At 43.7% G+C, this 11777-nt stretch overlaps 1 protein-coding gene across 5 annotated transcripts in view; it reads right to left on the bottom strand.

Moving 5' to 3' along the window:
* Positions 1-2755: 2755 nt before the first annotated feature.
* Positions 2756-11777, bottom strand: part of norpA (no receptor potential A) — a 50665-nt gene continuing 41643 nt past the window's right edge. For all 5 annotated transcript variants that reach the window (XM_033384686.1, XM_015185606.2, XM_033384685.1 and 2 more), the window contains 9 exons: positions 9845-10081; positions 9605-9771; positions 9236-9540; positions 9009-9173; positions 8576-8942; positions 7020-8283; positions 6785-6941; positions 6604-6693; positions 2756-4833 (listed from right to left, as the gene is read on the bottom strand). In XM_033384686.1, coding sequence (XP_033240577.1) covers positions 4765-4833; positions 6604-6693; positions 6785-6941; positions 7020-8283; positions 8576-8942; positions 9009-9173; positions 9236-9540; positions 9605-9771; positions 9845-10081 — 2821 coding nt within the window. In that variant the 3' untranslated portion in view covers positions 2756-4764. The remainder of the gene's footprint in view (positions 4834-6603; positions 6694-6784; positions 6942-7019; positions 8284-8575; positions 8943-9008; positions 9174-9235; positions 9541-9604; positions 9772-9844; positions 10082-11777) is intronic.

Below are 11777 nucleotides of genomic sequence, written 5' to 3'. Positions count from 1 at the left end.
AACGAAAAGAGTGTGGTATGGTGTGGGGTGAGTGCCGTTCGATACCGCTGAAATATCTATGTACGAACACTCGTAGTTTTTTACATCGTGCTGAATGGAGAACAGAACTCAAATTGAACGTCTATAATTTGGAGGCAAGTATTTTCGTGTGTATTCTGAATGCTCACGGGTGTTGCGGAGGGGGAGACGAATCGTGGGCTGACGCTTACAACTAAGTAAATCGAAAATAATTGCCCTAGTAGAGGGAGCTTCGTGCTGGCTTCGCTTCGTATCATCAAGCCCAAAATGACAATTGACAAAAAATAGATCGACAGACAGACAGGATGAACCGAATCGAACACAAATCAATCGAAATCATATCGCGTCCCGTCCTAGCATCATATACTCGTACTCGTATTACGAGTTGGTGCGGTGGTGAGTGTGGTTAGGAATCGTTTCTGTCATACTATTTGAAGTACATGTAGAATCGATTGCAATTGAAGTTGCTCGCTCTTTTGATAATCGGTAATCGATAGTCGATAATCATAATCATAATCATAGTAGTTATAATAATGGTAATCATAATAGTGTAATATATAGTTCATAGTATATAATCATAAGTTCATACGCAGCATTGTTTTAATATAAGTTAATATAATTTCTTTGCTCCTTGTTCAACTACTTCTACTACTCCATCCACCATCCTTTTTCTTTTGCTTCTGCTACTGCTTTTGCTTTTCATTCGGATCTCGTTAAACTATAGATCTAGCATTATGTAGTCACAATAATATTTATACAGTTTGGTTTATGTTAGTTGGGTTTAAAGGGTCTTCGCTCTTCTTCTCCGCTCTAACCGGTTCACATGGAGTAGTCATTTCTCCACTTTAAATTCACTTGAAATCTTAAAGACTGAACCCATAGTTATGGAATATGAATTATGGAATAATTGTTGTGTTGTATTTGTTGTAATAGCAACGAAAGACGGAAATTGAATGTCTGTATTGAATGTAAAATATTTGTAATGGAGTATTCCAATTTCAGATTGATCCCACCACTTGCTAAAACTTGCAAATACTTTCTGTGTAACTTTGGCTCTGGTTAGAGAGCTCTCTTCACCGCGTACTACATAAGCTTAGAAGCCCAGAAATGATCATGACCTTATTTTGAGACATTCATTTATGCATCTTCCAATTGGATTGGATAGAGAAAGCGATATTCCAATATTGATAAGCGGCTTATCAATAGGTAGGGGCTCTTAAGACCAAGTGAATATACATACATATGTATCCTATATAGTCTATGCTAGATTATAATTGGTCAACAAGTAAAAACCCAAAGAACATAGGCCCACAAGTGGTTTTCATATGGCTTTAAACGTGAAAAATAACAAAGAAATGGGCCCAAATATACGAAGATTGCGAGTACGAATTTAAAGAGAACGAAAAAATCAATTGGGCACGCTTAAGTCGTAAAGATAATTTGCAACGGCCTTTATACTAATCGGATCTTCTATATAGCGAAGCTATTCAGATTTTAAATGTCCGTTGTAGTTGTGTCTGTATACATGTATGCAAGTAGATTATGCATGTGACTTGGTTATCTACATCCATTCTATGCATAACGGTGGCGACATCTGACGGCCTACATGGGATGAGCGGTGTGTGTCTTGGCTAGCAAAACAACATTCACCCGCAACGCGTTTGGTACGTACTGTGTACCCATGTGGATCCTGAATCCTAAACGACAAAGCTCTTCTCTCCCAACCAACTGCCTGGACTGTATATGCACATGCATGTGTGTGTGTGTGTGTTGGGTGTGGGTATATAGAAGTGTCTTTGTGTGTGTGTGTGTGTGTGTGTGCCAGGATTAGAGGACACCTCGCGTGTTTCGTCTAAGAGGCTAGGCCTCTATCTAATGTATAAGTACAAATAAATCAATTAGTTTGCAATTTCATTTGGAGGATGTTCATTTCATTTCGTTTTTGTTTGTTTGTTTTTTTTTGTTTTTGGTTTTTGGTTAACATTGGGATTGGCACATTATATTACATATCATACAAAGCTTTGCATTCGTTCGGTTTTCTTCCACACATTTTTCCTCCTCCAATGCGCGATTTTCTCAATGAAAGCACAAACTGCGTCTGTCGGGGATGGATATGGAGGGGAATGAGGATTGGGGTCGGCGCGTGGGGCACGCGGTGCTCGAGGGAGGTACAGATGGGGGAGTGAGTGAAAGAAAGATTTCTTTTCAAGTTTTTTCCAGCTGGGATGGTGCTGGGTAGGGGGTGGGAGAGTAGGTAGTGTATTAGTGTTGGGTAAGGCCGAAAAAATTGAAAAGGAACCTGGGCCGCAGGCTAGGCTTGGGTCTATCCTTTCTTTCACATTTTCTAAGGTTTCGCTTGCTTCTTTTATGGTTCGTTTCGTTTCGTGTAATAACATGTAACCGCTTATCACATTCATAAAACTTGATCAATTCTCTAAATACACTTGTAGTCGTAGTCGTAGACGTAGGTTAAATATACATACATACAATACATAGTTTTCGTACAATAACCTTGTAATATGAGTTAACTAAATGGTTTCGTTTCGTTAATAGCACAGTGTAAACTTCTCCTCCTTCCTCCTCCTCCTTCTCCTACTTCTCATCTATCATATATCGTCTATCATCTGGGGGCACATTCACATTTCAAGTTTCGATTCAATGGGGAAATAAACACGTAGTAATGTAATATTCATTGTTTGTGGATTTCATGTGGGTTCATGTTCTCTTATTTGTTATATGTATTTTCTTGTGGTAGTATTTTATATTTTTTTTTTTGTATCTTTGCAACAACTACAATACACATGCAAACTGCAAAATTCGGGTGCAACATAAACGGTCTGACCAACGCAATTTTCGTCCCTTACTGGTTTTTCTTCGTAGTTTGTTTCTATTAGTTTTCGTATTTATTTTCTATATATAGTGTATATCATCTATATATGTATCTATGTATATATATATATGTGTGTTTTTGTGTGTGTGTATATGGTGTGGTGTGTGTATGTATCTATATGTTTTGGCTACTTTTCTTCTTAAAGTTCTTCTTTGTTTAGAGAAACAGAAATCAAATCTAAAGGGAATTCAAAAAAGAGCGAAAAAAAAATCAACAACAAAATAGTTTACATTTGATGTAAAGTTCAACAAGTTTCTAGTTTTCTTCAGCCCTAATACATATATATGTATATATAGATTGTGTGTGTGTGTGTGTGTATATATAGTATATCATCCGGTAGGGGTGTTTCATTGTTTGAATTACATACATATTTTTGTTTGTTTCATATGTATGTACATATGTAGTACTTAGGTTTTTATAACATTTACTTAACCAACTATTTTTCAATCCAGAGTTCGAGTTCCGAGTTCGAGACGACTATGACGTGCTGAAGGAGAAAGATTCTTCTTTTACTCTTTCTTTTCGTTTCGAAAAATAGCAATTGTCTGCACCTCTGCTATATCTCTTTGTTGAAAATAAATGCTTTAGATTTACCTTTCCCTCATACACTGCACGACAAAAACAAAAAAAAAACACTGCTTCACTGTCCTAGAACAGTATCTCCTGAACTCGTATTTCTATAGAATCTTCATTTCTTTCTTTTTTCCTTGCGCCTCACTTCTTTGTGGGGCCTTTACTGATTTACCGATTTACTCTGTGGTTACTGGGTAGGTTGGTTTTTTAAGGGGGAGAGGGGTTTACTGGTTTTACACTGGTTACTGGTTACTGGCTTACTGGTTAATTATTTTGCTAAGCTATTAGGTGGAGAATCGGAAACTCATGTAAGTAGTTCTCTTGAAACGTACGATTGTTGGGCTGGGTTGGTTTAGGGATTCTGGCTGGGTTCATTGGGGAATGGAATCTTTGTTGTTCTTGTTGTTTTTGTTTTTAGATGAATATTTGTATGTGTACGTGTCGTGTGTATACAGTGCATTCCATAGTCATCAGAAATCATGATTCCTCATGGCTATTCCCTGGCACTATCTGTGTGTGGTTTGTGGATTGTGTCTAAACTTATCGGTGTACCGTTATTGTGTGGCTAGCACAAAAATACCTATCAAGTTTTTGTTTGTTTTTTTTTTGTATTTTTTTGGTTTCGTTGGTTATTTAAAAAAAAAATAAATTAAATTACATTGAATTCGAGAGGGGAGCCGGAGCCCCATTTGCTGTTTCAGGCTGGCCCCCCACTGCCCCTAAGTAAAATACATATAATATGTAATCCTTTATCATCGTCTCCATTATCATCATCATCTGATGATCTGATGATCATATTCCATTTCATTTTCATCTTCATAAAGATCTTAAATAAATATAAAGCACAAAGTGTTCGACTTTCCAGTTTGAATTCTAGTTGACAAGTATATAGTATATGCTTAAAGGCATATGCATATACTACATATAGTATATAAATATATGTATATATATAAGTTAGATTAATCGTTTCAAGATGCATGTGTCTGTGTGTTCCTGTTTTCCTCTGTGTGTGTGTGTGAGTGTTAGTGTTAGTGTAAGTGTGTATATGTGTGTGTGTGTAAATACATTATATAAATAAGTATATATGTATGTATGTATGCTTCGTCTTCCATCTTCCATCTTAATCTTCAGCAATGATTCAACCATCCACCGACATCCATTCATCAGATGCCGATGCAAACGTAATCATATATATATTTTGTTGTATTTTTTTGGTATGTATATGTCGGTGCTCTCCTCCTGCCCAGTGACCTGAGACCTGTGACTGTGACCCAGGCCACTACTTAGGCATAAAATTCCGTTTTTCCTTGCGTCTTATAGGCCTCCTCCTCGATTTTGTACATATCCATTAGCTATAAAGCAGCAGCGTCACAACAAATTCAAAAGATATTTCCACAAAAAAAATAACCAAGAGAAAAAGAGAAGGCATGTGTATGTGTGTGTGTATGTGCAGGTTTGTATGTGTATGTGGAGAAAGAGAGAGATAAAGAAAGAGAGAGAGAGAGAGAGAAAGAGAATTTGGTTAAGTTTCGGCTTCGGTTATTTTCATTCAAATGTTAGGGCGACACAGCAAACGATAAATGACAATGCTTAGCAGGGCGTGGCAGATCGGGGGCGCTTCACACAAACAGAGAAAGAGAGAGAGGGAGAGAGAGACACATAGAGAGAGAGACAGAGAGAGAGAGAGAGAGAGAGAGAGGGAGTTCGATAGTGGAGCTGGCGGATGTGGGTTTTGGGTACAGTGTTGAAGGTTGAGGGTACAGTACAGCAAAGGGCACTTTCTATAAGCTTTTCAAAAAAGGACTTAGGCAGGATGGACAGACAATTAGGGATATGGTATATAGTAGTGACACACAGAGAGAAGGAGTGACACAAAAAAACACTGAAAAGCATATCAAAAGCACAGAGGGAAAAGCAACTCGAACAAAATGTTAAACTAAACAAAATAGTACTCTATCGAGATGAATGAGACCCAAGAATGAGCCTTGGGTGGAGTGGATCGGACGGTGTGGAATGCAATTCCTCGTGGCAGGGTTGCCGGCTTTTCCGCAGGGCTTTGCTTCTTCCGATGGAGATTGAGATTTCTTTTTTCTCGATGAATACAGATTGGAAATTGCCAAATTTACGGAGCCCTTTCCTTTCAGATGGAACGATAATCTCTGAGGCAGGTGGAACGAAAGATCGCATTTTGTTTGAGGAAAGCTTTTCCAAAAATGCAATACATTTTGTTCATCTACATCTACCATAGTTTCCAGTGGGATGTGTAAGGAAAACTTGGTGTGAGCCTCGAATGAATTACATACATATTCAGGCAATGAATGTGGAAATAGCAGACAGCACTCCGCATTGGGATCCACTTGACGATCTTCTCGATTGCCCAAAAACAAGTTGAAGCAAATGAATAAACACAGCAATAAAAAAAAAAACAAAACAAACAAGGAAACAGGGAAACAACAACAAAAGAACAGAATATGGCACGGAGGAGTAGGGGGACAGGCAATCGATAAATTACAATAGATATATAATATATACGACTACTATATACGAGTATAGGAAATAGTTGGTATAGATAATTACATCTTAGCAGTTAGTTTGAAAGTTTAGCAGCTACTACGACTGATTACTGATCGATTACGGTTCAGATACAAGTTGGATTGGGTTGGGTTTCGGTTCGGTTCGATTCGATTCAATTTGATTTGATTCGGTTAGGTGAGGTTGTGGTTGTGGTTCATTGGTTATCGGTATTCGTTATCGGAAGATGCATCCCCAGGGCCGCTAGTCGATACTCCCTCTCTCATAGCACTCATCGACGCGGATACGGATACGAATACGATACGAATAGGGATGCATTTCTTTTCTTATATCTTTTTCTGTTTGTTTCTGTTTCTGTTTCAGTTTCAGTTTTGTTTGCTTTTAGTTTTTAGTTTTCAGTTTTCAGTTTTTCTATTTCGGTTATTTTTGATCGTTTATGTATATCGTTTATCATTTATGTTTTAGCATTTATCGTTTATCGTTTATGGTTGATCGCTCTCTAGCTATTCATGTATGGTAGTTATAGTTGTCTAAAGTACAGTCTCAATACTGGTTATAGTGTCGGTTTCAGGCCGCGTTTCGTTCAGTACCTTTTGCACATCGGTACTAAATTCCTCGACCTGTTTCGAATGCGCCAGCTTCAACTTCTCCATGGCGCGTCCCTGCTTCACGCCGATTTGCTGCGTAGCGACACAGACATAGAGAGAGCGAGAGAGACAATTGCATGAGTCACAAGGTGTCTGTCAAAGATGGAACCCACATCGTATTTACCTTCTTCTCCTCCATGAATCGCTTGACATTGTTCTGACGCTTCTCGCGCAGCCGACGATCCTTCTCGTTCTTGGTCTTGAGAGTCTTGTCGTTCTGTACCTCCTTGGCGGTATCCGCCGAGGTCTTGGCCTGCTTGGCATTCAGTTCCTTCAGATCCCTTCAGATCGCAAAAGAAGAATACAATTTGTAATTGTAATCCAGAGTAATCAGTGGGGGAAGAGGGCAAGGGACCTACCTGGCATGACGATCCTCCAGTTGTTTGATTTGAGCAGCCTGCACGGTCAGCATGAGCGCTTTCATGGCATCCTGCGAGTCCTGCACATGCTGGCGCAGCATGTCCCACTCCTCTTTGCGGTGGCGGGCGATCATGTCGGTCCACTGCTTGGTCTGGTCGTTGATGGCGTTCTTGATGTTTGCATCGTTGCGGATGTCGTCTTTGCTCTTGCCCTTGATCAGCTTGTCGATGGCCGCGTTCTGGGTCTTCTGGACGGAGGTGCGCTCCTTGGCGTGCTTCTTGCGCAGCGTGTCCAGCTCCTTGATCTGTTTCTTGCCCACCTTCTGGAAGCCCTTCTCTTGGCGCAACGACTCCAGCGTGACCGGCTCGAAGACCAGCGGCGGCTCCTTCTTCTCCTCCTCCTTGGCCTTGCCGGCATCCCGGGCGGCCCCGCCGCTCTGCTCCTCGATGCCCAGTGCCTTCATCTGCTCGTTCTGCTGCTTGGCAGCGCCGGCAAATCCGCGCGGATCCGACAGCATGGCCATGAAGTCCTCAAAGCCATCAGGTACGTAAATCTTCAATTCGATGTTCACAAACAGCATGGGAAGCGACATCGGGAAGTTGGCCTCTGTGCGCAGCGACACATGGCGGTATCCCGGCTGGAGTCCGTCCAGCGGGAGGATTCGCTGACCGATCATCTTGCCGCTCTCCTCATAGACGCCGAACCGCAGCACGGCCAGATCCGGCAGGACCACCTTGCGGAACACGAACGGGTCCTCGTTGTAGACCGGATTCAATCCGTTGTTGGGCACCAGACGGGTGCGGAACTCCTTCTTCACGGTGTCCGAGGGCAGGCCAAACATGTCCACCTCCACGTAGGTGCCCACCTTCTTGTCCGACAAGAACTGTCCGGCGATTACCTTCACCGAGCACATGGCAGCGATAACACCGTCCACGGGTGCGTCGGCGAATGGATCGAAATCCTTGTCCGCGCGCCGCATAAAGTCCGGCTTCAGCAGGTATCCGCATCCGCCATTGTACTCGAACTTGCCCTGGTTCAGCTGCATGGGCAGATCGGAGGTCTGGAAATTCAGCGACACCATCTGGCAGCCGGCGTTCCAGAACACCTGCGGCATGTAGTTCGAGGAGTCCGCCCTGGTGCCCTTCGGGTAGATGCGCGACATCTGGCGCTTGTTGTAATTGACGAAATCAATGGAGCTCTGCTTCAGGTAGTTCATGCCCGCCGATTCCGCAAACGAGGACATGTTGTGGGCAATGTTCTTCTCTGTGGGTGGAAATAAATGAGATGTAGGCGTTTAGTAATGAAGAAACAATATGGAATTTATTCTATTTACAGGCTTAAGTGCCCATTAAATCGACCTCATTTTAAAATATCAAAATATATCGATTTAAAGCCGACTACAAATTGTTTTCCTATCGGGCATCTATTCTACACGAATGAATTTAAAATGAAGTAATGAAATCTCGATATATAAATGGTCTTATCCCTATCACCTATCAGACCCTATACACAATAAATCAAAATGATTATACTTAATCGATAAAATTTCGATTACCAATTGCCTTATCGAAGCCCTGGAACTTAATGGGCTGCGCGTAATTGACCATCGATGAAAGCCAGGGATGTACATTGGTAGTGGAGCCACTGTAGTTGGCCGCCGCTGCCTCCGCCTCGGCACCGCCACCCCCTTCGGCAGCACCATCGGCAGCGGCTGCGGCTTCGGGAACTGGTGCGGGAGCGGCCGCAGCCTCCGGCGGCTTCCCGGCACTGGCGTCCTCCTCGGGATCGTCATCGGTCTTCAGCTCGCCCTTCAGCCAGAGCTCCAGCTCAACCTTCTCCACGTCGGGCTTCATGCGCTTGTTCTTGATGAGTATCTTTTTCTTCAGCTTGCACGGCGGCGGCAGGGGCAGGCCCGGATCCAGCTGTGCGAAGGTGCCAGGATGTCAGGATATAGTTCTTTACAAAGCGAATAAAGTGGATGGACTTACGGGATGATCTGCGAGCGGTTCTTTCAGGAGCAGCTCCCCGAAGAAGTCATCACAGTATTTGGCCAGCTTGTATTGCTGGGCCCGGTTGCAATGGTTCTCGAAGGACAGGATCACCGGATACTCGGACGAGACGAAGGCACAGTCCGCGATGGCCTGGATGCAGTCCTGCAAGCCACAAGGTGAGAAATCGCCAATTGGTTGACATGTCCATGTTGACATGGACTTACCTTGAAGAGGATTTCCGTGCAGTAGGCGTGACCGTGGGTGACAATCGGTTCCTCGTCCTCCCCCTTGCCGTTCCAGCAGTCGAGCTCCACACACCGACAGCCGGCAAGCAGTGTCTGGCGGTACATCTCCACGGAGCTCTTGCCGCCGATCTGTCGGCCGGACAAGTAGGTGTTATGCGAGCTATTGATGTAGTAGTGGGCCAGTGGCTGGTCCATCTCCATGTAGAAGTCCAGGCGATCCAGAAACACGGGTGCGTTCTCATCGGACATCAGATAGCGCTTGAATCCGTCCAAGGATAGTTGAACTGCGGATGCGGAGACGTTATAGCACACAAAATAGGTAGATATGTATATCAAATGGATACTTGCCGCTTTTCTTCTTCTCTTCGTCCAGCTCATAGTCGTTTACGATCTCCGTGCAGCGCTTCTCCTCGTAGAGCGGAAAGAGGATCTCGTTCATGCGCGGATCCCTCTGTTTCTCGTTCATGAACTGTATAAACTGCTCGAGGCTGATAAAGTCCTGTTTACCCTTGGTACTGCAATAGGAAGGAGGAAGGAGGGAGGAAGGATTACCCAATGAGTCGCTGAGACAGTTCGACAGGCACCTACATCGACGTGAAGAGCTCCTCGATGTCGTTACGGGGACAGACCTTGTGGTAGAGGGCATAGAACTTATCGAAAGTGAACTGATCCATGGTCATGGTGGCATTTTTGTCGTCTGGCAGACCCGCATCCTTGATGCACGTGTAGACCAGCTTCTCGGTCTTGCCCGAGGCGAAGGTCTTGGCCAGCGTCTTAACCGGTATCTTGCCGCTCTTCTCCACGCAATAACTTAGTCTCATCCAACTGGGGGATACAGATTTGATGTGTAAGTATCTCGCATTGCATATGTATCTGGTAGGACTGTAGAATCTAAAGACTATAACTACATTACACAAGAACACAAACAAATACTAGATGCAACAGGATGGATAAATATTTCGTGCATACATACCTTTAATGGATCTGACACTTAGCTCTGAACTACATATATTTGTACATACTCGTACGAATGCTACTCGTATATTTACACGCTAAAAATGAATGGAAATCCTGTCCAAAATTGAGTTTGAACGATGATTTCATGTGCCTGTGGCTGAGGCTGAGGCTGGCGATGACCTAATCCACTTTCGATACACGAGAAAATTAACATTTCATTGTAATTTAGTTAAATACTGACCCGACCCCGTATTCAATTTCAATACCAATACCAATACCAATGCCATATTGATTGGCAGATGATTAACGATGTGCCAGCCTGCCAGCCAGCCTGCCCCAAAAACGTGGCACAACCTCATAACTAATTGAAATCGAATCGACTTGAATTTGAATCAATTTGCATGGATAACCGTAACGGAGTAGTACGGATACGGATACGGATACGTGAGACCGGCTCTAGGTCCATGTCCCTTCAAAGGATTGCATGTCGAACTCGCTCTCTGCAGTAACCGGGGGCGGGCCGCAGCCTTTTAGGACGTTTAGGTGCGGGTCAAGTAATTGCGGCGGCATGGTGGTGGCGGCACGGCCCCTGGCCGCCCACCATCTACCACCTAGCACCGCCTGAGTGACGCATGAATAATGCAATCAGAAACAAATTGCAAACTAGGACATCTAATTTACAATGGCAACATGCAACGGTCGTGTTCCCTGCATGCCACTGGAACAGGTGTTGGGATACCACGTCCGTGCGGTTAACACGGTTGTTCGTTCGATGGCAACATTGCAACACACATCCCTGTCCTGTCCTGCCCTGCCCTGCCCTCCCCTGCCCTCCTCTGTTCTGGCCTGCCCCCATCCGGCAACACTTTTGCAGTGCTTCAAAGCACAGCAACAGAAGCAGTGCCACTGGCAACGCATATTCAATGAACCACATCTCCAAGCTGCCAGATCCCAGAGTTTCCTTTCCTCATTTTCCTCCGGCCATTGACCACTGACTGAACTGAATGCAACGGCGCGCCGTACACACATAGCTCTTCTATGCTGTTCGCTCCACGGTCCACGGTCCACGCTCCTCGCTCCAGACTCGTGGAAACTTTGAGCGGTTTAACCCAATTTCGGAGACGCTGCCAGCATTCCACCCATCATTTCTACAGCAATTTATTCAACAAAATGCCCCAACAGCAACATTTAAACAAGCCAAGCCGAAAGATGGACCCAGACCGAGACCGAGACCGACACAGAGACGAAGCAAGCATAAATATCCATGGAAATGGACGTTTTTTAGGAGCTTCGAATGGCAGGGTATATTAGGCAGAACGGATTCCCCTAGCTTTGCTCGTGCACCAACCCCGGCTCACTCGCTTGCACCCATATGAGTAAAATATCGGATATCCCTTTTTTATTCCTATTCCTCCTTTGTACATTTGATTCGACATCATATTCTTCACTTCCAATATAGTACTCCTTTGTCATATCATATCTTTGTTCCATACATCTCCTGAGCAGCTACTTTATGGCTAGGTATCACCATTGTCGTGTACGCCTTTTCATTTTTTCGCTTCGA

Source organism: Drosophila pseudoobscura, chromosome X (assembly GCF_009870125.1).
Source record: "Drosophila pseudoobscura strain MV-25-SWS-2005 chromosome X, UCI_Dpse_MV25, whole genome shotgun sequence".
In the NCBI taxonomy this organism is placed as follows: domain Eukaryota; kingdom Metazoa; phylum Arthropoda; class Insecta; order Diptera; family Drosophilidae; genus Drosophila; species Drosophila pseudoobscura.
This window is presented reverse-complemented; position numbering and strand designations above follow the sequence as displayed.